This window comes from Dendropsophus ebraccatus, chromosome 2, assembly GCF_027789765.1.
Source record: "Dendropsophus ebraccatus isolate aDenEbr1 chromosome 2, aDenEbr1.pat, whole genome shotgun sequence".
NCBI lineage: Eukaryota > Metazoa > Chordata > Amphibia > Anura > Hylidae > Dendropsophus > Dendropsophus ebraccatus.
In genome coordinates, this window is record NC_091455.1 from 204,010,013 (window position 1) to 204,036,616 (window position 26,604).

At 47.2% G+C, this 26,604-nt stretch overlaps 1 protein-coding gene across 2 annotated transcripts; it reads right to left on the minus strand.

Moving 5' to 3' along the window:
- Positions 1–664: 664 nt before the first annotated feature.
- On the minus strand, positions 665–24,598 carry LOC138783888 (cyclic nucleotide-binding domain-containing protein 2-like). Of its 2 annotated transcripts, XM_069959187.1 has the most exons (14): positions 24,521–24,598; positions 11,371–11,520; positions 11,180–11,257; positions 8,798–8,961; positions 8,476–8,632; positions 8,019–8,170; positions 7,426–7,564; positions 6,107–6,218; positions 5,597–5,678; positions 5,348–5,489; positions 4,623–4,688; positions 3,421–3,581; positions 2,874–3,078; positions 665–1,566 (listed from the first exon to the last, which is right to left on the minus strand). In XM_069959187.1, the coding sequence occupies exons 1-14, from the start codon at positions 24,572–24,574 to the stop codon at positions 1,429–1,431; spliced, it is 1,800 nt and encodes a 599-aa protein (XP_069815288.1). In that variant the 5' UTR covers positions 24,575–24,598; the 3' UTR covers positions 665–1,428. The 2 variants fall into 2 exon arrangements, with proteins under 2 accessions (XP_069815288.1, XP_069815289.1); XM_069959188.1 differs by lacking the exon at positions 24,521–24,598 and having other exon boundaries at positions 11,191–11,257; positions 11,371–11,451.
- Between the last annotated feature and the right edge of the window lie 2,006 nt (positions 24,599–26,604).

Consider the following 26,604-nt stretch of genomic DNA (forward strand, 5'->3'; position numbering starts at 1 on the left):
CCCCTCCCCCTGGATGATATCCTGTGTCCTATGCATTGTATGTTATATGTTTAGGGCAGTAACAAGCAGGAAGTCACTGACTGACGCTAACATACCAGAAGGATAAAGGTCTGTCAGCAGCGCAGAGTATTTCAGGAGAGGGATGTGCTTCTTTTTTAGAGGGGTTATCCAGCGTTAGAAAAACATGGCCATTTTCTTCCAGAGACAGCAATACTCTTGTCTCCGGTTTGGGTGAGATTTTGCAGCTCAGTTCCAATGAAGGGAATGGAGCTTAAAGGGGTATTTCACTCAAACATAACTTTTGATATGTTGCTGCCCATAGTGAGACTAACAATTCATTGCATACTTGTTGTTATGTATTCAGTCTCCTTCCCTTTGTTCAGAGCTGCTGCTTTCTGCTTAAGACACAAACCTGTGTGTGAGCTTTAGGTCTCTTCCTCCTCCTCCCTCCCTTCTGAGACGGATGATGTTAAAAAGTCCCTGGCAAGCTGTATCTGCAACATTGCAGCTCCTTTGTAATGCTGGTAGGGTTAATCTGAGGTGAAGTTGCTAATGTACTCACTGTGATTAACCATCCCAGCATTACAAAGTAGCTATAATGTTGCAGATACAGCCAGTCAGGGAGTTGTTTACATCAGCTGTCTCCAAAGGGAGGGGGGGGGGAGAGACAGAGGCTCACACAGATTTTTGTGTTTTCAGCAGAAAGCATCAGCTCAGAACTGGGGGAAGTATAGAAGGAATTGTTAGTCTCACCATGGGCAGCAACATATCAAAACAAATGTTTGAGTGGAGTACCCCTTTAATTGCAAACTACACCTGAACTGAGACAAGAGTTGTGTCGTCTCTGGAAGTGACCATGGTTTTCTAACCCTGGATAACCCCTTTAAGTGTCAGTATACTGTTAAGAAAAAGCAGTGGATTTTCTTACAAAGTAGAAGGGGCAGGGTCTCTAAGCAGTGGAGAGTTTTACAAGGGAGGCATCTGCTGAAGCTCATAGTTACATACTGGAGGGAGCAGTATCCCTCAGCAGCACAGAGCATTTTAGCTTAGAGTGCACTTTTTAAAGTGTTCCGGTCTTGAAGGCCGCAGCTGGATCAACATGAATGAGACTGTAATGTGCGTCACCCCTTTTTGGTTCAGAATGGGGGTCGTCACGCACATTATGATCTCATATATGTTCGTAGCTCTGGAGACCCAAACTTTTGCCGAGACAGTTGACAGGTAAACTTAAAGGGTATATCTTGAATTAGAAGAGACAGCTAGTTACTGGGTTTATCGTCACAGGATTTGGTCTCATACACTGAGATACGTTGTGCTGATGATTATTATATACTGTGTCTTCCTGCCACCTGGTGGCCAGCTGGTGTATTAGCAGTATTGAGGTCATCATGATACTCCATGTCCATCAGTGAACTGGCACATCCTGCGTCACCACATGATTCTTTTACCGCACAGTTTGGGGACATCGATGGCGTGAATGAGGCGTACAGGAGCTTCTTCACCAGGTGGGTTGTCACTCTCTTTACTGCGTTCGGAGGTTCTCTGCTTTGTTGTGGTTGTCCAGACCTGGAGATGAGATCCCACATAATGAACCCAGGAGAATGAGATCAGTCTATGACACTCACCACCTTGTCGTAAAGATGACATTACAGCCAGGAGATGTGTCTGATGCCCAATAGACCTGTACTCGGTCACTGGGGCTCCTGACAATAAACCCCCAAAAATGTTATCATTAACCAATTCACTGCCCTGTGTAACCATAAATGTCACTATTAACAGTTTAACTACTATGGGGCACAACAAACATTACCCATTGCCCCTTCAATCTTCCCCCAACCGCCTGGGAGGCAGCATTTTCTAGCCTGAATTTCTGTGGGCCACCCTGACATATAAGCAAACCAAACAGCACTACTTATCTGGGCTCTGTATACACTATTTGGATACTAATACACTATGTATCTTGGCCCTGTATATACTGTTTATTTGGATAGTGTATACAATGTACCTGGGTACTAACTCACGGTTTATATCAATATATACAATATGTCCAAACTAAAAATACTCTATCTATATTAATACTGACACACTATCTGGGCTCTGTATACACTATCTGTATACTAATAGGTAACTGGGCTCTGTATAAACTATCCGGGTTCTTTATACACTATCTGTATACTAATAGGTAACTGGTTCCAGTAGTCACTGTTTCTCTGGTATCTGTATACACTACCTGGGCTCTGTATATACGATTTATCAGGATACTACTATAGATCCAGGCTCTGTATAAGCTATTCATCCTTATATACTGCAGAGCGGCAGCGCACACATGTTTCATCACCGCTTTAATCACTATCTATAAAGCCTCTAGTCGTAGCAGAGTTCAGCGCTTGCTGATGTCTAATAAAGAATAGGTGGAGAGCTGTAGCAAAGCATTCATTTACACTGTCACTCCATTCACTTGGGGGGAGTGATTGACATCTATTCATGTGATCAGCAGGGACCCCCACCCGTCAGCAAGTTATTCTTTATATTGTAGGAAATAACCTTTAATTTTGGGGTAATTCCATTAATGGCTGTACCTTTATGTATAGATTGTTTACACTGCATTACTGCTATACTTATACATTAGGTGTCTTTAGCCTACCCTAAATTTATTCTGTTGTCTCATAATGTACAGCGACCCATCTAAGGTCGCCTTGTCGTGGCAGGCGGGCTAACCCAGACACTCTAATATAAGCATAGTAAGTAAACATCTTAGCGCCTGTAGGGTGCTGCTGCATCTCTGAGCTGTACCTACATGTAACATCACTGGGGCTGTACAGACAGGACATGGGGATGTCATCAATGTATCTGTTCCCCCGCTCTGTACTGACCTTCTCCTGTTTCGTCCTGTTGCTCCCCAGCAGCAGGATCCCTCTCTTGTCTGCGCTCTGAACCTTGTGTGTTGCTCGGGACTTCTCTCGGTGTTGGTTCTGTTTCAGATGGGGATTGGGGGATGAGCTCAGGTGACTGACCAAATCTGACTTGAAGACTTTCCATCTATTCTGTTCCAGAAAGACCTGGCACAGGTGGTTGTCACTGGAAGGACAGATACAAGATGGCCATAAATAAAAATAAAACATGCAGATGACATTACAGTAAACAGAAGTCAGGGAGGAGGGAGATGTAGCTGCAAGAATCTCTTCCTGTCTGTGCAGCTGATGCTGTGATAGGGGAGGTGAATCTGCAGGCCAGGAAACATCTGATTTGTCAGAGAACTCAGCACAGCTCTGACATCACACTCCGCTGGCACAGAGAGAAAATGTACAGAAACTGGTAGATCGATAAAGCTCTGCAGAATACATAGAACAATACTGACACCTGCTGGAGGAAGAAGAGAACGTTGGTGACCTCTGGTGGACACTTTGCCTCTTGTCATACCTGGGATACACCATCATGTTCTCCTTCAGCTTCTTCAAGGTGGCGAGGTCTGCTAACTCAGAGAATTTGTCCAGTTTTATCCGAATGATCTCTGCCCCCTGACTGATGATGACCATAGAGCGCGCCTCTCTCTGGGCTGATGGCAACAGGAAGCTGAAACTCTGAGGGGGATATGACCAGTGGTTAATATATCCTGCATGGAGCATCTGTGTGTTACCTGGGACTCGAGCCTTGACTCTGCACTCTCACTATCTCCAGATGGCCCTTGTAGTTGTTATGTGTGGCCCTTGTGCATAGGGATCTCATCTCAGGACGGTCACATGTACAGGATGGAGAACCAGTCTTCTCTCCTGCAGGGGTGGTTATAGGATAGAGGGGCTGTGTTCTAGGTAGTCTAAACCTGCACTCTGGGCCCTTTCCGGGTTTTTTTTGCTATGGAGCCCCCTTTTCTCTATTGGCCTCCACACAGATACTATACATTACATATTGGGGGAGATTTATCAAACTGGTGTAAAGTAGAATTGTCTTAGTTACCCCGAGCAACCCATCAGATTCCACATTTCATTCCTCACAGATTCTTTGAAAAATGAAAGGTGGAATCTGATTGGTTGCTAGGGGCAACCAAGACAATTCTACTTTACACCAGTTTAATAAATCTCCCCCATAGTGCATTTAATATATTCCTAAGGGCCTGGTGTGGAAACGAAATGTCGTCTATGTACCTGCAACAAAAATCATTCACTCCACAACTGGGTCCAACGGCGGCAGGTCCAAGTAAAAAAGCAAGGCAAAATAAAGTACTAAAAAGTTATTACAAAAACTACAAGACGCGTTTTGCGATTGCAACGGTCCCCTCAAGAATCTTGGAAGACACTTGAGAAAGGGATCGTGCGATCCTGAAACGCATTGTGTCATTTTTGTAATAAATTTCTTTTAAACTAAAGTACTTTATTTTGCCTTGTTTTTTACTTGGACCCAGTTGTGGAGTGAATGATTTTTATGGAGTGAAGGATTTTTGTTACTATCCCATTGTGGTTGCCTGGGAGTGGCTGCGGTTCATATACCTGCTGTGGTTGAATGTTGTGCCTTATATTTGCACAACACCATCAGGTGAGAATCTCCATTTTCTCTTTTTCCTGATGCCCTTCTGCCTGATTTCTATACTATGGAGTGCTGTTTATTTTTATATTTTGTCTACGTACCAGATCCTGCAGCGGTCGTCCCTCCTTCTCGAAGCAGCTCTCAATGTAATCCACGTCCACGCCTCTCTGTAACATAATGCATCTTATGGTTTAAGCATTAATTTATCCTGGAAATTCTACTTAAGCAGATACAAGGACCACTACTGCCCTCCCTGGTAATGGGCTATGGGTCCTATATGTCTGATTTATTTATTGTATACTGATCACCAGGGCCTTCTTTGAATACACTGGCCTCATAGGACTTGGATCTGGTAGATCCTTCTCTATGGACCATACTGGTACACTTGTTTTAGGTGATCTGGATCAGTTTGTACAGAGTCCACCAGCGACAGTGATGTACATGGACATAAGGAGCTGAGCTCTGCTGGAATATTGGCCACTGGGACTGGGCTATATGGGAAACCAATCCCCCAGACCACCTCCCAGCCACCAGGGACTGTCCCTTGGAGCTGGGCTTTCTTGTATATGGATGACTGTGAAGGTCATGTGACCCAGTCCCTAGGTTGCCAGGAGCTTGGTATGGTCATAGGCTGTTCTGGTACCATGCCCAGAATGGACAGGATCAGGCTCATACAATACACTGGTCATCCTCTTTGAACTCTTGACTAGGAATGGGCTTCCATATACGTGGCTGCTTTATGGATGGGTCTGAAAATACCCAGCACAGCCTCACCTGACTATTATACATGTCCCCTATAATAAACCATGTTATGGTATCAGCTCACAAAGTACTGGCCGGGCTGCAGGGAGTCTATCCTCACGTAGACAGCGGCCCGGAGGTCACCAGGTAGCGCCATATTCCCCGGGTATTCAGTCGTGGAAACTGGAAGGTTGAAATGTGAAGTCAGATCCTCTTGTGAGAAAATCCTATAAAGAAGCAGAGAGAGGGGCGGTTAAGTGGGCCGCAGTGTATTCTGCTCCATATTGAGGGTCTATGGTACATAATGGTCTCCCTGTTCTCCACCCGGCCTCACCTCTTTCCATTACTGGTATCTGAGGGTTCACTGCCTCCTGGGGAGGAGATCCTATGTGCTCGCTGCTCTCCGAACGTCCTCCCTGAAGATGAAGGAAATGAACATTACACACAGGGAAGATAATAAGTGACGCACAAGACCCTGTAATATATGAGAGTCAATGACACCCTGATGGCATAACACAGAGGAAAATGACATCATGAGGGGGTCACCACTCTGCCTCTGTATAACCTACACCCGTGTCTGTTATTATTCCCATTGTAATCCTCACACATGGAGGATCAGGGAATTTCTCACTTTACAGCCTACAGTAAAACATGTTGCTATGATGCTGTAAAGTGAGAGAATTTTTTTTTTACACCAAACTGCAGTATGGAGTTAGGCCACTAGATGTCAGCACATATTTATTCTACATCACCCATAAGTTACATTCAGGTGATGGCGGCGGTGACAGCGTGGGGGTCATTCAGCAGACGCTCTTTCCAGTGACATCACCACATTCGCTCTCACCTGTGTAGTTGAGCAGTGAGGATCTCCCCAGCAGAGGTTGATGCTGTTTGATCCACTTGTGGAACGACGGACACTGACCGAGAGTCACCAGACGCAGGACCTCACAGCGGCCCTGAAAGGAGCACACAGTCATCTTGTGATCTGATCATCTGCTGAGGTCATCTAGTAACAGAGTGATCTGGTGCAGTGATATAACAATACGGTGATTAAAGGGGTTGTTCACCAAAAATGTTTTTCTTTCAAATAAACTAGTGCCAGAAAGTGCCAGAGATTCCTAATTTACTTCTATTAAAAATCTCAAGTCTTCCAGTACTTATCAGCTGCTGTATGTTCTGCAGGAAGAGGTGTCACCTAAAACTGTCCAAAGCAGTAACAACTCCCCATAGAAAACCTCTCCTGCTTTCTAGACTGGAAAAAATACATCACTTCATGCAGGGCATACAGAAGTACTGGAAGACCTAAGATTTTTTAATAGAAGTAAATTACAAATCTCTAGCACCAGTTGATTATAAAAAGGTGACATACCCCTTTAAATGATCTTATTATACAGCAATCCAGTGATCTGGTGCTTTGATAATTTGGTGGTCTATGAATATATAGGAATCTGTTTAACGGTAACACAGATATACCGATAGTAATCTGGTGATCTGGAATTCTTGTAATATAGTAGTCAGGTGATCTGTTTATACAGTAATAATCTGTTTAATCAAAAATCTAGTAATATAGTGATCTGGTGATCCAGTTGCCTGCTGATCTAGTGATCTATTCACACAAAGACACCAATACAATAAATAGTAATGTGGTGCCCCTGCTATATAATAATATAGTGATCTTGTATAGTGATCTCTTGATCTGGTAATATAGTGATCTATCACTATAGTGATCTGGTCTCTAATATTATAGTTATCAATTGATCTAGTAATATAGTGATCTGGTGATACAGGAATCTGGTTATTCTCTTAGACTGATATCGAGTGATCCAGTGCTCTGCGGATCTGCTCTATACAATGCTTTGGTTGCCATGTGTGAAAGTTGCATCTAATGATTCAAACGATCAAAATGCAAATAAATGGTACAAACTGGCTCAGTGCTAGACGGCTTGTAATCCAGTGATTCATTTGCTGAATGATCCACTATGATCTGGAGATCTACTGTATTGTTAATGAGGTGGGAATCTGGTAATAGATGCAGCTGCTGGGAATCCCAGTGGTCGGCGGGCATCCACCATCATTGTACCAAGGAGGCAGCTGGGGGTCAGGATCCACTCCTGGGACCCCATGTAGATCATAAGAATCATAGATCCCACCGAAAAAAATCACCTTGGTAACGAAGATGATGTTTTTGGTCTCGTGGGTGTCATTCACCATGACCTGGCTGTGGTGGCATTCTTCTATCTTACAGTGATCGGCCAGCGTCTCCAGAGACTCATCAGACCAAGTGGAAAAAAGATCCAGTGATCTACAAGTGTGAGATAAGGAGATTAGACTGTGAGCTCCTGGGGTCAGGGATGATGGGAGTGATACATTGTGTGTGATAGGAGATTAGACTGTGAGCTCCTGGGGTCAGGGATGATGGGAGTGATACATTGTGTGTGATAGGAGATTAGACTGTGAGCTCCTGGGGTCAGGGATGATGGGAGTGATACATTGTGTGTGATAGGAGATTAGACTGTGAGCTCCTGGGGTCAGGGATGATGGGAGTGATACATTGTGTGTGATACCAGATTAGACTGTGAGCTGCCGGGGTCAGGGATGATGGGAGTGATACATTGTATGTGATAGGAGATTAGATTGTGAGCTCCTGGGGTCAGGGATGATGGGAGTGATACACTGTGTGGGGCGAGGAGATTAGTCAAGTAGTCAGAGGGAGGGATGAAAGACTGGCCACACTACACCCCTTACATGCCTATTACCTGAAGAACTGGAACCTATACTGCAGCTCCTTCTGGAGTTCCTTGTCCAGTTTATTCTTGAAGAATTCTGACCGATCCACCACCAGGAACTCGGTCTCTTCCATACAGATGATGGTGGCGTTCCTCCGCAGACCCTTCAGTAACGCCACTTCCTGCACAAAGGGAAAAGACTTTCTGTATTGTGATGGATGTTATAGTTATACAACAGCTGGAAAACCCCTGGTAGGGAACACTGATATAACATATGAAATGTTTAGTCATAGGCTGTCAGGGCATGATGAGAGTTGTAGTTGTGCAACAGCTGGAGAGCAGTAAATTCATTGATCATTCACTTTCATCGGCTCCTGGTCCAGAGGGGAGAAGAGATCTGCTTTTTAATCTGTTTTGGGGACACTGTCTCACCAAGCAGAGACCCATAGGTGGCGCTATAGGGGAAATATGAATCCAGGATACCCACCCCGAAGCTGGCACCTTTGTGCAGCAGGATGGGCTCAGGGTCCAGGAGGGCGCTGCTGCCATCCTCATCCTGTGTCACCGCAATGACGCCCGAGAAGACAAAGTAGAAGCTGTCGCCCCGATGCCCCTTCCTCACAATGACCCGTCCACGCCCGAACCTGTGGGAGACATCCATTATATGAATGTACACATTTTATGAATGAACATTTTCTGTGGAACCCTGAGATCGGACACCATAGGTGTCCATGTATGGAGGGGAATCACTGACAGCAAGCAGAGATACACTGTCAGTGTGCCCCTCCGGCTGTATACTCGGCACTGACCTCCTATAATAGACCACCCTGGCCAGCATATACTGCATCTGGGTGCTGTATCTGCGGAAGCTGAGGATCCCCATCATCATGCTGCGGATGAAGCGGATGTCACGGTCCGAGCGATCCTCCGGTCTCTGCAGTGCCGCTTCAATCGCCTTATCAGGAAAGGTGAACTACAAGAACAAGAGACCCCTGTGAGAAAAAGCCCCTGATCTCCACACTGCCCCCCAGTGTCAGCATCACACACTGCCCCCCAGTGTCAGCATCACACACCGCCCCCCAGTGTCAGCATCACACACCACTGCCCAGTGTCAGCATCACACACTGCCCTCTAGTGTCAGCATCACACACCGCCCCCCAGTGTCAGCATAACACATCGCCCAGTGTCAGCATCACACACCACTGCTCAGTGTCAGCATCACACACTGCCCCCTAGTGTCAGCATCACACACCGCCCCCCAGTGTCAGCATCACACACCGCCCCCCAGTGTCAGCATCACACACCACTGCCCAGTGTCAGCATCACACACCGCCCCCTAGTGTCAGCATCACACACCGCCCCCCAGTGTCAGCATCACACACCGCCCCCCAGTGTCAGCATCACACACCACTGCCCAGTGTCAGCATCACACACCGCCCCCCAGTGTCAGCATCACACACCGCCCCCCAGTGTCAGCATCACACACCGCCCCCCCCAGTGTCAGCATCACACACCGCCCCCCAGTGTCAGCATCACACACCGCCCCCCAGTGTCAGCATCACACACCGCCCCCCAGTGTCAGCATCACACAGCGCCCCCTAATGTCAGCATCACACACCGCCCCCCCCAGTGTCAGCATCACACACCGCCCCCCAGTGTCGGCATCACACACCGCCCCCCAGTGTCAGCATCACACACCGCCCCCCAGTGTCAGCATCACACAGCGCCCCCCAGTGTCAGCATCACACAGCGCCCCCTAATGTCAGCATCACACACCGCCCCCCAGTGTCAGCATAACACATCGCCCAGTGTCAGCATCACACACCACTGCTCAGTGTCAGCATCACACACTGCCCCCTAGTGTCAGCATCACACACCGCCCCCCAGTGTCAGCATAACACACTGCCCCCCCAGTGTCAGCATCACACACTACTGCCCAGTGTCAGCATCACACACCGCCCCCCAGTGTCAGCATCACACACCGCCCCCCAGTGTCAGCATCACACACCGCCCCCCCCAGTGTCAGCATCACACACCGCCCCCCAGTGTCAGCATCACACACGGCCCCCTAATGTCAGCATCACACACCGCCCCCCCCCAGTGTCAGCATCACACACCGCCCCCTAGTGTCAGCATCACACACCGCTCCCAGTGTCAGCATCACACACTGCCCCCCCAGTGTCAGCATCACACACCGCCCCCCAGTGTCAGCATCACACACCGCCCCCCAGTGTCAGCATCACACACCGCCCCCCAGTGTCAGCATCACACACTGCCCCCTAGTGTCAGCATAACACATCGCCCAGTGTCAGCATCACACACCGCCCCCCCGTGTCAGCATCACACACCACTGCCCAGTCTCAGCATCACACACCGCCCCCCAGTGTCAGCATCACACACCGCCCCCCAGTGTCAGCATCACACACCGCCCCCCCCAGTGTCAGCATCACACACCGCCCCCCAGTGTCAGCATCACACACCGCCCCCCAGTGTCAGCATCACACAGCGCCCCCTAATGTCAGCATCACACACCGCCCCCCCCAGTGTCAGCATCACACACCGCCCCCCAGTGTCGGCATCACACACCGCCCCCCAGTGTCAGCATCACACACCGCCCCCCAGTGTCAGCATCACACAGCGCCCCCCAGTGTCAGCATCACACAGCGCCCCCTAATGTCAGCATCATACACTGCCCCCAGTGTCAGCATCACACACCGCCCCCCCAGTGTCAGCATCACACACCGCCCCCCAGTGTCAGCATCACACAGCGCCCCCTAATGTCAGCATCACACACCGCCCCCTAATGTCAGCATCATACACTGCCCCCAGTGTCAGCATCACACACCGCCCCCCAGTGTCAGCATCACACACTGCCCACCAGTGTCAGCATCACACAGCGCCCCCTAATGTCAGCATCACACAGCCCCCCCCAGTGTCAGCATCACACACCGCCCCCCAGTGTCGGCATCACACACCGCCCCCCAGTGTCAGCATCACACAGCGCCCCCTAATGTCAGCATCATACACTGCCCCCAGTGTCAGCATCACACACCGCCCCCCAGTGTCAGCATCACACACTGCCCACCAGTGTCAGCATCACACAGCGCCCCCTAATGTCAGCATCACACACCGCCCCCCCCAGTGTCAGCATCACACACCGCCCCCTAGTGTCGGCATCACACACCGCACACCTCATACTGACTCCTAAAGAAAGTGGCATCAAACGCCAGAGCAGCCGCCTTCTCCTTTTTCTTCTTCCCATTCTTCTCCTAGGAAAATAATATACAAACATTTATATCGATTGTTTAATATATATACTGTATACCACCCTGTACATACATTGCATCTATATACTGTCATCTCCACATGTCACCGTACTGACCTGATCCTCATAACTGCGCTCCTGGCAATGAAATTCTGACACCTCTACGTCCCCCCAGAAGGACGACCCCCTGGCCTCCTCCGCCCTTTGAATGAAGCATCTGATGGCGGCCTGTAGTAGTGTGATCCGGTGCACCAATTGCTGGAACGTCTGCAAGGAGGTGGAGGTGTAAGAGTGTATCACACATGATAGGATTAGATACAGCAGTTCAGCTGACAGTATAACATGATAGGATTAGATACTGCATCTGAGCAAGTAGTATCACACATGATAGGATTAGATACAGCAGCCCGGCAGACATTATCACACATGATTTAGATCCAGTAGCTCATCAGAGAGTATCACATATGATAGGATTAGATAAAACAACTCACCAGAGAGTATCACATATGATAGGATTAGATCCAGTAGCTCATCAGACAGTATCACATATGACAGTGTGGTGTCCCACCACGGCAGTTGCTATTGGTTAAGCCTGTACTTATTGTACACAAGTGGTGATGAAAGTAGTGATTAAGTTTTGCCACTAGATGTCGTATTTATGTGTCACATGGATTTGTGAACCTATGGGAATGTCTTCTTCTATCCTATCATCTCTCTCTTTACTTCTTCTAATGCACTCTTCACCCACTCATAGTGCACCTTAGATACGCTGAGGAAGGAAGTCACATGGGTGATAGGAAGTGGGGTTCAGTCCTAGTCAGGTTCCTGTATGAGTAGGAAGCAAGACAAGACACAGCTAACAGTTTCTACTCCGTTTACTCTACATGACACTATGCAGTGTTAGACCCCTCACAGGAGAGAACAAGTCAAAGATCATCTCAACCCACGCTGGGGACTAGGAGAGTCAGCATTCCGCTCATCCCAGGTAACAGGGTCTGGGGCTTGTGTCACCCTCTAGGACGGGTCCCCTGACACTGGTAGGTCATCAGGTGGTGTGAAGACCCAAAGGTCAGGCCCGTATCTGCCATGAGGCGAGGTGAAGTGTTCGCCTCAGGCGGCAGATAACACAGCCCTTGAGGGGGGCGGCATCAGCGTCCTGTGTCCTTATCATTACAACTAGTTAGGGGCACTATGCGCATGGTAATATTACAGGGAATGTGAGGGGCACTATGGGCATGGTGATATTACAGGGAATGTGAGGGGCACTATGGGCATGGTGATATTACAGGGAATGTGAGGGGCACTATGGGCACATGGTGATATTACAGGGAGTGTGAGGGGCACTATGGGCATGGTGATATCACAGGGAATGTGAGGGGCACTATGCGCATGGTAATATTACAGGGAATGTGAGGAGGGCAGGGGGCATGATAATCTTGTAGGGGGAATGTGGGGGAACAGGGATATAATGCTGAAATGCAATTTTTCAGCTCATTCAAGTACAGCTGCTATACTGCTTCATCTGTGTCTTGGTGTATTTTTTCTGCTTATTTAACATAAAAATAGAAAATCGAGATTTAAATCGAGAATTGTCTCAAAATAAAATAAAAATAAAAAATCGAGATTTGATTTTTTGGCCATATCGCCCGGGGGGGGGGGGGGGGGTAAGGACCTTGTCAGTTCTCGCCTCAGGCGGCAGAAAAGCTAGAATCGGCCCTGCCAAAGGTTAATACACGGGCACAAGTATTCTCTTCTTCTTCTAAGTGTTCTTCTACCTTATCCTCCTCTCTGCTCCTCTGATTCTTTGTATCTCTCAACAAGCTACTCAGTCAGCACGACTGTACTCTTCACTATACTCCTATAACAGATCTGGTTGCTGTATTATCAAGTGTATTATCAAGTGTTTTCTCAAGAGAAACATATTCTGTAAAAGCAAAGCTGTATAACTTGCTGCACATAAGTACTTTCAAAGTAAAATTAGATTATTTATGGTAAAGAGACTCTGTGATTCTTCACCTCGCACCAGCACAGTGTACACTACATCCTTGGGACATTTCCCCTTTCTGTGGGTGGCAGTTCCGATAGTCCAGGAGGGTCACTACCACACTCCGGCTCACTGTGATATCATCCCAAGGGACCCTGTAGCAGCCCGGCAGGTCACTGTCCACAGGGGAACAAGGTACAACCGGCCCTTTAAAATAAAAGCAGGTGTGCAACCATACCTGTGTGCCCAACCGGCACTGGTGTCACGACATGAACATCACTGGGCCCAGCTGTATCACAGCCAACCACCACTGAAGTGGCGTCACACCTCAACATCTAGCAAGTGACCGGCCGCACCTCCGACATAACACCACACCGGGGGTTAACCACCACAATAGGATTAGATCCAGTGGATCAGCAGTGTCACACATTAGGCTTAGATACAGCAGCTAAGCAGACAGTATAAGACATAAAGGGAATGTGACCCTGGATACAGGCAGGAGACGCTCGGTGCTGTCACACATGGGGCCCCTTGACTACACTGAGATATTGACTGACATGTTTATCCTGCAGCTCTATGACAACTAATGGCAGATTAACCCGGAGCAGTGATCCAGCAGACGGTGATAGTCACATTCCTGTCCCTGCTATCACTATGGACCCCCAGTATAGCCTGCGATAAGACACAGGAGCCCCACACAGCTCCATGGTCCTCTCACTGATGACTGATCCTCAAAGGATTTTCTTTAGTAAAACTAATTGACATGTTGTCACCTGTATTACTGTATATAACTGTATATAATTGTGTATAACTGCGTATATCTGTATATAACAGTATATAACTATGTTACTGCGTATATCTGTATATAACTGTATGTAACTGCGTATATCTGTATATAACAGTATATAACTATGTTACTGCGTATATCTGTATATATATAACTGTATGTAACTGCGTATATCTGTATATAACTGTGTATATCTGTATATAACTGCGTATATCTGTATATAACTGTATGTAACTGTGTATATCTGTATATAACTGTGTATATCTGTATATAACTGCGTATATCTGTATATAACTGTATGTAACTGCGTATATCTGTATATAACTGTGTATATCTGTATATAACTGCGTATATCTGTATATAACTGTATGTAACTGCGTATATCTGTATATAACTGCGTATATCTGTATATAACTGTGTATATCTGTATATAACTGCGTATATCTGTATATAACTGTATGTAACTGCGTATATCTGTATATAACTGTGTATATCTGTATATAACTGCGTATATCTGTATATAACTGTATGTAACTGCGTATATCTGTATATAACAAGGAGTGGTTTGGAAGTGGCAATGAAGGAGGTAAAGGAGTTTGGGGAGCATTCCGGCCTAGTAATAAATTGGGAGAAGTCCGTATTATTGCCGATTAGGGGTGAAGTAACGGTGGATGTTGGACTCCGAGTGGAGGGGTGTAATGGAGCATGCAAGTATCTGGGGATTTGGCTGTCGGCCGATCCAAGGAGATTTGCTGAGCTTAATATTGAGCCCAGGTTAAATAAAATGAGACAGCAAGTCAGTATTTGGAATAAAATGAATCTATCAAGAGCGGATAAAATTGGATTGATAAAAATGATATGGGTTCCACAGATACTGTATGTTTTAAAAGCCTCTCCCGTTTGGTTAGGAAAAGCGGTGTTTAAAAGGATCGAGAGGGTGATAAATGAATTACTCTGGAATAGGAAAAGAGTCCGTCTTAAGCTAAAGGTCCTTACCCTCCCGGAGGACAAGGGGGGGTTGGCACTTCCGGATTTCTTTGGGTATTATGTTTCTGCCTTGGTGTCCTGGATGATTATCTGGAATAGAGTACCTTTTTTGACATGCTGGGTGGGAATGCAGGAGGGGATTGCTGATGATGTCTTTGGGACGCTGGAGATGAATGAGTGCGGTCAGTACCCCAGGTATTCATTGGAATATATGTTTTGTAAGGCCTGGGAATATGTGAGGAATGCTGAGGGGGTGAATGGGGTATATGATTTTACTCCGCTACTAGGGAACGTTAGACTTTTAGGATTGGATGCTATTCCAGATACGCATTATTGGAAGAGTAGAGGGTTAGTTAGAGTAACGCAGTTTAAAGATGGTAATAGTCTTAAAAGCTTTAGGGAGATATCGCAGATGGTAGAGGGTGGGATATGCCCCCTTAGATATATGCAGGTGCAGAGTGCAACCAGAGGGGTGGTGGGGACAACTAAATGGGAAGTTCACAATGTTATGTTTACAGCACATATAAAGAACGCCAAAGGGAAGAAAGGGAAGTTAACAAGAAGCTATCAGTGGTGGGGAGATGTGATGGTTGGGAAAACTGAGATAAGTTCACAGAGGAAATGGGAAAGAGTGATTGGGCAGAGAACGGAGCAGTTTTGGTTTGAAGTTTATAGTTTGGCAGAAAAGAATCTCACAGATAGAAGGCACAAGGTAATACAATTCTTTATCACGCATAGACTTTATTATTCACTTAGGGATATAATGAAATGGAAAAGAATCCAGGAAGCGAAATGTGTAAGATGTGGCTTTGAGGAGGTGGATATAGATCATCACTGGTGGGGATGTAGTAAAATGAGTAAATTTTGGAAAGAAGTGTTTAAAATCACTGGGGTAATTTACAGGGTGGGTATAGGGATGGAATATATATATGCAATATTAGGAAATATCTCTGATATAAAGCTTGGTAAAGTGGCAAGAGGAGTGATATACAAAATATTTTTTGCTGCACGATGGGTGATAGTTAGGAACTGGTTGGGGGAGAACGCCCCATCTGTAAAGGAGTGGAAGGAAGTGGTTGACAGAATTCTGCGATATGAGGTCTGGTATAATAAGGGCAAGGTAGGATGGGTGACCCTGAAGGAATGTGTGGATGAATGGAATGCGTATTGGAGAAGATCGAACTGATGGATGGAGAATGATACGGTTATAATTAAGTATTAGTGCTTCGCCGGGTAGGGGTGGGATGGATAAAATTGTGTATAAATACAGTGGGTCATGATGTGACTGAGAGGGGAGACCTCGGATGTCCTGTTAGATGTAGTAGGTAGTAACCACTAGGGTATAGGTTAAGGGGGGGTGGTCTCCTCTGCCTGGCAGGTGAGTGAGAGTATATGTATAAAGTGAGGAGGTGGTGGAAATTTTTTTTTTTTTTTTTTTTTTTTCTTTTCTCTCCTCTCTCTTCCCCCTCTCTCTTTTCTCTGCTCGCTCCTCTCTTCTTCTTCTGTTGAGAACCGAATATATCAAGCTTTCTCTGGAATAGCGGGGGGAGTGTCTCATACGTGTGGGTGAGTGGTACTGGGTAGACCTAATGGGGTTGGATCGCCATATTGGTGGGTCTATCCTCACTGAAGGGTCTAAATGGAGAAGGATCCTCGGTAATACTGAGGGTCAACTTTTCTGAGGTGTGAGTGGAATGGTCGGCGACTCAGGGAGATGTGGTGCTCCGGATGGGGGTGTACATTTAGCTGAAGTAGCCGATTAAGTGTGAATGCAAGGAATACGGATGGGACGCTCCTTCCGGCTTTGGAGATATGAGAAGAGAGCAAAAGGAGTGTTAAGATATAAGGTTATTGATATACCATAAAGAGAGGGGTGGTGGTTATTATTAGTATTGTTATTATGTTTTTTGTTTTTTTTTTGTTTGTTTGTTGTTTGGTGAGTGTGATTGATGTGCCTTGGCAGGGGAGAATAGGACGAGGTTAATTTTGTGACAGGTGAAGAGGATTAAGGGAGGGGAATAGAGGGTTAGAGGTTACTGAAATAAAGATGTAAGTGTTGGATGGACATCTTGGGGGAACCCCTCTTGGAAGGGCTTCTTTTTTGAGGCATTGTAAGGGTTTTGGGGGATAGTTAATTTGATTATAGTGACCTTGTATAAATGGAGGTGATATAAGCCGGGTCTGGGTTGGGGGGGGGGGATGGTTGGGGTTTCCTTTTGTGTTTCCTTTTCATGGTGTTTTTACTGTATTCTTTTTTGTATTTAATAAAATTAAAATATAGAAAAAAAAAAAAAAAAAAAAAAAAAAAAAAACTGCGTATATCTGTATATAACTGCGTATATCTGTATATAACTATATAACTGCATATAACTGTATATAACTGTGTATATCTGTATATAACTATAGAAATGTGTATATCTGTATATAACTATATAACTGCATAAATCTGTATAAAAACTGTGTATAACTGGATAAAATTGTGTATATCTGAATATAACTGTATATATCTGTATATAACTGTGTATATAATTGTGTATATCTGTATATAACTGTGCTTCACAGAGACGCTGCTTACTGCTTATTGCTGGTACATAGTTTGCCCTTGTCCTTGGGGCCCTATGGCTAGGGGCCCCAGAGATACCACTGACCCACAAATTAGTGCTAGTAATCCATAGCCATAGGAGATGACTGTATGCAGAGGAAAGAACAAAGCATACCTATATACTATATGCTGCGCTTTACAGGTTTTTAAAGGGCAACCCCATAACATGGAACTCCCCTCCCACCAGTCAGCAGGAAAGGTATCAACTGTAATCTGTCAGCAGGTATAACAATTATTAGTCTTCCCTCCCACCAGTCAGAAGAAATAGCCCCCACCCCCATGTCTCCAGTTAGCAGGCATATTCCCCCTTGCACCAGTGTCAGCAGTCATAACCCCCCTGTCACCAGTCAGTCTCCCTTGCCACCAGTCAGCAGACATAGCCTGTTATGCTTCCAGTTAATAGGCATCGTATTCTCTACCAGCAGTCAGCAGGTATAGTCTACCCTATAACCAGTCAGGCAGGTATAGTATCCCCTACCACCAGTCAGCAGACATAGCCCCCCCCCCTTTCTCCAGTCAGTAGGCATAGTCTCCCCTGCCACATTTCAGCATACACAGTCTCCTCTGCTTCTCATTTGCAGGCATGGTCTTCTCCGCAAAATAAGCTAGCATAGTCTCCCCTGCCACCAGTCAGCAGGCATAGTCTCCTCTGAAATCAGTCAGCAGGCATAGTCTCACCTGCCACCAGTCAGCAGGTATAGTCTCCTCCGACACCAGTCAGCAGGGATAGTCCTCCCTACCACCAGATATAGACTCCCTTGCACCAGTCATAGGCCACCCGTCTCCAGTCAGAAGACATGATCTCCCCTGCAACCAGTTTGCAGGTATTGTATTGTCTTGCCCTCCACCAGTCAGCAGGATTAGTCTCCCCTACCACCAGTCAGCAGGATTAGTCTCCCCTACCACCAGTTAGCAGACATTGTCTCCCTTTCCTGACATGTTTATCCTGTAGCTCTATGACAACTAATAGCAGATTAACTCGGAGCAGTGATGCAGATGAGCAGATGGTAATAGTCATGTTCCTGTCCCTGGTATCACTATGGACCCCCACTATAGCCTGCGATAAGTAACAGGGGCCCGCACACAGCTCCATTGTCTTCTCACTGCTGACAGATCCTCAAAGGATTTTCCTAAACTAATTGCCATGTTGTCACCTGTATAGCTGTGCTCTTGGGAGATACCACTGACCCATAAATTAGTGCTAGTAATCCATAGCCATAGGAGATGACTGTACGCAGAGGAAGAACAAAGCATACCTATATACTATATGCTGCGCTTAAAAGGCAAAACACAGCGCTCACATTGGTACCATGTTACTACAGCACTAGTCTCGTTAGACTAGGAAACAGGCAATAAACCACTTCAGGTCCATCTGCAACACCCCAGCTTGTCTAGAGAATATCAGAACCTGCACCAAAGCATCATGGTCTGCATTCTGACCAATGGAACACTGACACTATTTATAAATTATAGGCTAATCTGTAAATGTTTCTAGATCCTGCATGACTGATTACAGTCTCCCCTACCACCAGTCAGCAGGTAGAGTCTCCCCTACCACCATTTAGCAGGTATAGTCTCCCCTACCACCAGTCAGCAGGTATAGTCTCCCCCATCACCAGTCAGCAGGTATAGTCTCCCCCACCACCAGTCAGCAGGTATAGTCTCCCCAGTCAGCAGGTATAGTCTCCCCTACCACCAGTCAGCAGGTATAGTCTCCCCAGTCACCAGTCAGCAGGTATAGTCTCCCCTACCACCAGTCAGCAGGTATAGTCTCCCCCACCACCAGTCAGCAGGTATAGTCTCCCCCACCACCAGTCAGCAGGTATAGTCTCCCCCTCCACCAGTCAGCAGGTAGAGTCTCCCCTACCACCAGTCAGCAGGTATAGTCTCCCCCACCACCAGTCAGCAGGTATAGTCTCCCCCGTCACCAGGTATAGTCTCCCCCACCACCAGTCAGCAGGTATAGTCTCCCCCGTCACCAGTCAGCAGGTATAGTCTCCCCCACCACCAGTCAGCAGGTATAGTCTCCCCCCCCACCAGTCAGCAGGTAGAGTCTCCCCGATCACTAGTCAGCAGGTATAGTCTCCCCGATCACTAGTCAGCAGGTATAGTCTCCCCGATCACCAGTCAGCAGGTATAGTCTCCCCGATCACCAGTCAGCAGGTATAGTCTCCCCTACCACCAGTCAGCAGATATAGTCTCCCCGATCACCAGTCAGCAGGTATAGTCTCCCCCACCACCAGTCAGCAGGTATAGTCTCCCCCAACACCAGTCAGCAGGTATAGTCTCCCCGATCACCAGTCAGCAGGTATAGTCTCCCCCATCACCAGTCAGCAGGTATAGTCTCCCCCACCACCAGTCAGCAGGTAGAGTCTCCCCAGTCACCAGTCAGCAGGTATAGTCTCCCCCGTCACCAGTCAGCAGGTATAGTCTCCCCCAACACCAGTCAGCAGGTAGAGTCTCCCCTACCACCAGTCAGCAGGTATAGTCTCCCCCACCACCAGTAAGCAGGTATAGTCTCCCCTACCACCAGTCAGCAGGTATAGTCTCCCCTACCACCAGTCAGCAGCTATAGTCTCCCCCGTCACCAGTCAGCAGGTATAGTCTCCCCCGTCAGCAGGTATACTCTCCCCCAACACCAGTCAGCAGGTATAGTCTCCTCCACCACCAGTCAGCAGGTATAGTCTCCCCCGTCACCAGTCAGCAGGTATAGTCTCCCCCACCACCAGTCAGCAGGTAGAGTCTCCCCTACCACCAGTCAGCAGGTATAGTCTCCCCTACCACCAGTCAGCAGGTATAGTCTCCCCCACCACCAGTCAGCAGATATAGTCTCCCCCGTCACCAGGTATAGTCTCCCCCACAACCAGTCAGCAGGAAGAGTCTCCCCTACCACCAGTCAGCTGATATAGTCTCCCCCACAACCAGTCAGCAGGTATAGTCTCCCCGATCACCAGTCAGCAGGTATAGTCTCCCCCATCACTAGTCAGCAGGTATAGTCTCCCCCACTACCAGTCAGCAGGTATAGTCTCCCCGATCACTAGTCAGCAGGTATAGTCTCCCCCATCACCAGTCAGCAGGTATAGTCTCCCCGATCACCAGTCAGCAGGTATAGTCTCCCCCATCACCAGTCAGCAGATATAGTCTCCCCCATCACCAGTCAGCAGGTATAGTCTCCCCGATCACCAGTCAGCAGGTATAGTCTCCCCCACCACCAGTCAGCAGGTATAGTCTCCCCCGTCACCAGGTATAGTCTCCCCCACCACCAGTCAGCAGGTATAGTCTCCCCCGTCACCAGTCAGCAGGTATAGTCTCCCCCACCACCAGTCAGCAGGTATAGTCTCCCCCACCACCAGTCAGCAGGTAGAGTCTCCCCCGTCACCAGTCAGCAGGTATAGTCTCCCCCATCACCAGTCAGCAGGTATAGTCTCCCCCATCACCAGTCAGCAGGTATAGTCTCCCCCACCACCAGTCAGCAGGTATAGTCTCCCCTACCACCAGTCAGCAGGTAGAGTCTCCCCTACCACCAGTCAGCAGGTAGAGTCTCCCCTACCACCAGTCAGCTGATATAGTCTCCCCCACAACCAGTCAGAAGGTATAGTCTCCCCTGCCACCAGTCAGCAGGTATAGTCTCCCCTACCACCAGTCAGCAGGTATAGTCTCCCCTACCACCAGTCAGCAGGTATAGTCTCCCCCACCACCAGTCAGCAGGTATAGTCTCCCCCGTCACCAGGTATAGTCTCCCCCACCACCAGTCAGCAGGTAGAGTCTCCCCCGTCACCAGTCAGCAAGTATAGTCTCCCCGATCACCAGTCAGCAGGTATAGTCTCCCCCATCACCAGTCAGCAGATATAGTCTCCCCCATCACCAGTCAGCAGGTATAGTCTCCCCGATCACCAGTCAGCAGGTATAGTCTCCCCCATCACCAGTCAGCAGGTATAGTCTCCCCCACCACCAGTCAGCAGGTATAGTCTCCCCTACCACCAGTCAGCAGGTAGAGTCTCCCCTACCACCAGTCAGCAGGTAGAGTCTCCCCTACCACCAGTCAGCTGATATAGTCTCCCCCACAACCAGTCAGAAGGTATAGTCTCCCCTGCCACCAGTCAGCAGGTATAGTCTCCCCTACCACCAGTCAGCAGGTATAGTCTCCCCTACCACCAGTCAGCAGGTATAGTCTCCCCTACCACTAGTTGGCAGACATAGCCTCTCCTACCACCAGTCAGCAGGTATATTACCAGTTGGCAGGCATAGGCTTTCCTACCACCAGTCAGCAGGTACAGTATAGCCTCCCCTGCCACCAGTCAGCAGGCATAGCCTCCCCCCCACCAGTCAGCAGGTATATCACCAGTTGGCAGGCATAGACTTCGCTGCCCGGACAAAAATGCATTACCCAAAGCAGAGACTCCTCCACTCCACATATAGGGGAATTACTTTCGATGCAGTTGCCTCATGTATAACTGTAGGTTCAGCAAAGTTCACATATTGCTCCATTAGATGTATCCGGTATCAAGTTTTGTTGTTAATGGAATAAAAGTTTGTGTCCGTACAACGCCGCAGGACATGTGACCGGAGCCCAGCTTCATACAAGAAGTGTCATATATCCAGGTCAGGTGAGGTGGTTGGACCAGTGCTGTTAACTCTATGGCAGTCACGAGGGTGTAATGACACGTTTCTGATGTCACGCGTCTCCTGTAATTATCAGCTCCGGCGCCCCTGGAATATCTGCCTGCTACTTATTACAGCCCTGGGATGGAGAGACGGGAGGCACACCACAGCATCCATAGGGGGGAGCTCATAAAACTCTATGACCAATCACACTGTCACTTACTGCAACTGCACTTAAATTACAAGTTTAATTTAAAGGGAACCTATGACCAAGACAATGCTATCTAATCTATCGCCGTCATGTTATACAGGAGGAAGAACTGAGCAGATTGATATATATCATTGTTGGAAAAGATTCAGTATAATGTGTAACATGTAGCTCATTCTGTGATAAGGAGTCCAGTGGGCGGTGTCACTCTATGCACTGGACTCTTTAGCAGAGATTTCAATCAATAAATTACAAATTATACTGAATCTTTTCACATAAAGATATATATCAATCTGTTCTGCTCCGTCTGCTCTATAACAAGATGCCGATAGCTTAGGTAGCATTTTAATGGTGTCTGGTTCCCTTTAAAGGGGTTATCCAGTGCTACAAAAACATGGCCACTTTCTCCCTACTGTTGTTTCCAGTTTGGGTGGGGTTTTGAAACTCAGTTCCATTGAAGTAAATGGAGCTTAATTGCAAACCGCACCTGAACTGGAGACAACAGTAGGGGGAAAAGTGGCCGTGTTTTTGTAGCGCTGGATAACCCCTTTAAGTTTTATAAAGGAAGAATATCAGCAAAAAGTGCAACCAAAACACAGCAGAAAAAATAAAGCCATGGTGAGGGATCGTTGTGTAGAGGATCAGTCACTTCTTTGGGATATGGCGCTCACTAGAATACATCACACTACATCATTTTCTGCAGAGGATCAGTGCATGTTTTTTGGGTAAATGATAATGACCACTATATACAATACAAAGATGAAAAGTCAGCTGAACCTGACAAGTGTGACAGGACCAAGTGTGACAGGCAAGTATTTGGGTGGGACAGAGGAGTCTGGAAGAGCAGACAGAGGAGTTTGGAGGGGACAGTAGAGTCTAAAATGGACACAGGTGTTTGAATGGGACCAGAGGAGTCTAGAAGGGACAGAGGTGTTCGGAGGTGACAAAGAAGTCTAGAAGGAGCAAAGGAGGGAAGAGGAGTATAGAAGGGACAGGGGGATTTGTTGGAGAATAGAGGAGTCAAGAGGGGGGCAGAGTCCTCTGGAGATGAACAGGAGTGTAGAGGAGGACATCTAGAAGGATCAGATGGGTCTGGAGAGAGACAGAGGTGTTCAGAGAGGAGAAAAAAGTCTAGAAGGAACAAAGGAGTCTGAATCAGGAAAGAAGACTATGGAAAGGACAGGAGGATTTGGAGGAGAACAGTGGAGTCAAGAGGGGAACAGAGCCATCTGGAGAGGGACAGGAGTGTCGAGGAGGACATCTAGAAGGAACAGAGGGGTCTGGAGGAGGACCGAGGACTCTAGGAAAAATAGAGGAGTCTGGAAGATGCAGAGGGGACAGAGGAGATAGATAGATAGGAGCTAGATAGATAGATAGATAGACACCGAGGTCATAAAGCTTTGTGGTTTATTCAAATCATAAGTGCAGCAATCCAACAGACGCAACGTTTCGGTGATTACATATAACCATTTTCAAGCGTGAAAATGGTGATATGTAATCACCGAAATGTTGCGTCTGTTGGATTGCTGCACTTATGATTTAGATAGATAGATAGATAGGAGATAGATAGAGACAGAGTTAAGTCCCTTGGCTAGGGATCCCAATAGATACACAACGAAGTTCCGCAGCACACCAGCGTCAGGTGGAAAAAAAGGTGATATTTATTGCATGTGGCAAAAAATAACAGAGAGGATGCAACGTTTCTGCCTTCTCACACTATCTTGCTTGATAACGGCATTGTGAGAAGGCAGAAACGTTGCATCCTCTCTGTTATTTTTTGCCACATGCAATAAATATCACCTTTTTTTCCACCTGACGCTGGTGTGCTGCAGAACTTCGTTGTGTAGATAGATGGATAGATAGATAGATAGGAGATAGATAGATAGATAGAGAGATAGATAGATAGATAGATAGGAGATAGATAGATAGATAGATAGATAGATAGATAGATAGATAGATAGATAGATAGATAGATAGGAGATAGATAGATAGACCTGCATTAATAACCTTCAGCCTCCTGTGATGACTCCATACTCTGGAGAACAGCAGGGACCATGCACACAGGAATGAATGAGTCCCGTCCATGAATCATTGTACCTTGCTGTGCCTCCTGGTACCAGGTGACTGCCCCTGTGTCTGGGCAGGTAACATGCTGCTGCTCCTGTGGCTCCTGTTTGCCCTGTCGGATACAAGCCTCAGATGTCTCCTGGAGCCACACACTTCCTGCACAAGCCACACACCCGGGGATAGCCATAGGGCAATGGCTACTGCCGCCTTCACTTGTCCTACCAGCCTGGTCACATCCCTCCCATCACATCAGCTGCTTAACGTCTACATTAGTGTATAAGGGATGGACCAGCCGTCCCCTAAGGGCAGGTTCACACACTGCAGGGTGGAAAATTAGTTGTCCATTCTTTATCATTTCTATCATTTCCTTTGACTGCTGTGTGTGAACCCACCCCAATACTCACAGGGGTTTGAGTGTGTCCTCTGTCAGAGCTGTACGTGATGCAGCATTTATGTATACACTGTGTCCTCCGAGCTGAGGCTCCAGCTGATACACAACTACAACTCCCAGCATGTTCTGCACTAAAGTATGCACCAAGTGTGACCAGATACACGTCCATGTATTTCTTCCCAATGCAACAAAAGGTGGAGAGAAGTAGGAATCAGGGGCCACACTGGGATTTCTTCCTCAGATATCATTATGGTGACTATGAGCTGTGATCACACTATGGTCACTATGTGCTGCGATCACACTATGGTCACTATGAGCTGTGATCACACTATGGTCACTATGTGCTGCGATCACACTATGGTCACTATGAGCTGTGATCACACTATGGTGACTATGAGCTGTGATCACACTATGGTCACTATGTGCTGCGATCACACTATGGTCACTGAGCTCTAATCACACTATGGTCACTATGTGCTGGGATCACACTATGGTCACTATGTGCTGGGATCACACTATGGTCACTATGTGCTGGGATCACACTATGGTCACTATGTGCTGGGATCACACTATGGTCACTATGTGCTGTGATCACACTATGGTCACTATGTGCTGGGATCACACTATGGTGACTATGAGCTGTGATCACACTATGGTCACTATGTGCTGCGATCACACTATGGTCACTGAGCTGTAATCACACTATGGTCACTATGTGCTGGGATCACACTATGGTCACTATGTGCTGGGATCACACTATGGTCACTATGTGCTGGGATCACACTATGGTCACTATGTGCTGTGATCACACTATGGTGACTATGAGCTGTGATCACACTATGGTCACTATGTGCTGTGATCACACTATGGTCACTATGAGCTGGGATCACACTATGGTCACTATGTGCTGGGATCACACTATGGTCACTATGAGCTGTGATCACACTATGGTCACTATGAGCTGTGATCACACTATGGTCACTATGTGCTGGGATCACACTATGGTCCCTATGTGCTGGGATCACACTATGGTCACTGAGCTGTAATCACACTATGGTCACTGAGCTGTAATCACACTATGGTCACTATGAGCTGTGATCACACTATGGTCACTATGAGCTGTAATCACACTATGGTCACTGAGCTGTAATCACACTATGGTCACTATGAGCTGGGATCACACTATGGTCACTATGTGCTGGGATCACACTATGGTCACTATGAGCTGTGATCACACTATGGTCACTGAGCTGTGAGCACACTATGGTCACTATGAGCTGTGATCACACTATAGTCAGTATGAGCTGGGATCACACTATGGTCACTATGTGCTGTGATCACACTATGGTCACTATGAGCTGTAATCACACTATGGTCACTGAGCTGTAATCACACTATGGTCACTATGAGCTGTGATCACACTATGGTCACTATGAGCTGTGATCACACTATGGTCACTATGTGCTGTGATCACACTATGGTCACTATGTGCTGGGATCACACTATGGTCACTATGAGCTGTGATCACACTATGGTCACTATGTGCTGGGATCACACTATGGTCACTATGTGCTGTGATCACACTATGGTCACTATGTGCTGGGATCACACTATGGTCACTATGTGCTGTGATCACACTATGGTCACTATGTGCTGGGATCACACTATGGTCACTATGTGCTGGGATCACACTATGGTCACTATGTGCTGTGATCACACTATG

Bases quoted from the DNA above. Each gene is read 5' to 3' on its own strand.
- LOC138783888 (XM_069959187.1), bottom strand. From the start codon at position 24,574: ATGTTACCTGCCCAGACACAGGGGCAGTCACCTGGTACCAGGAGGCAC. The intron at 8,633-8,797 runs GTCAGTGCCGAG...TGTCTCCCACAG, and splicing joins AGGGTGGTCTATTATAGGAG to GTTCGGGCGTGGACGGGTCA. The intron at 5,490-5,596 runs GTGAGGCCGGGT...GCTTCTTTATAG, and splicing joins GATACCAGTAATGGAAAGAG to GATTTTCTCACAAGAGGATC.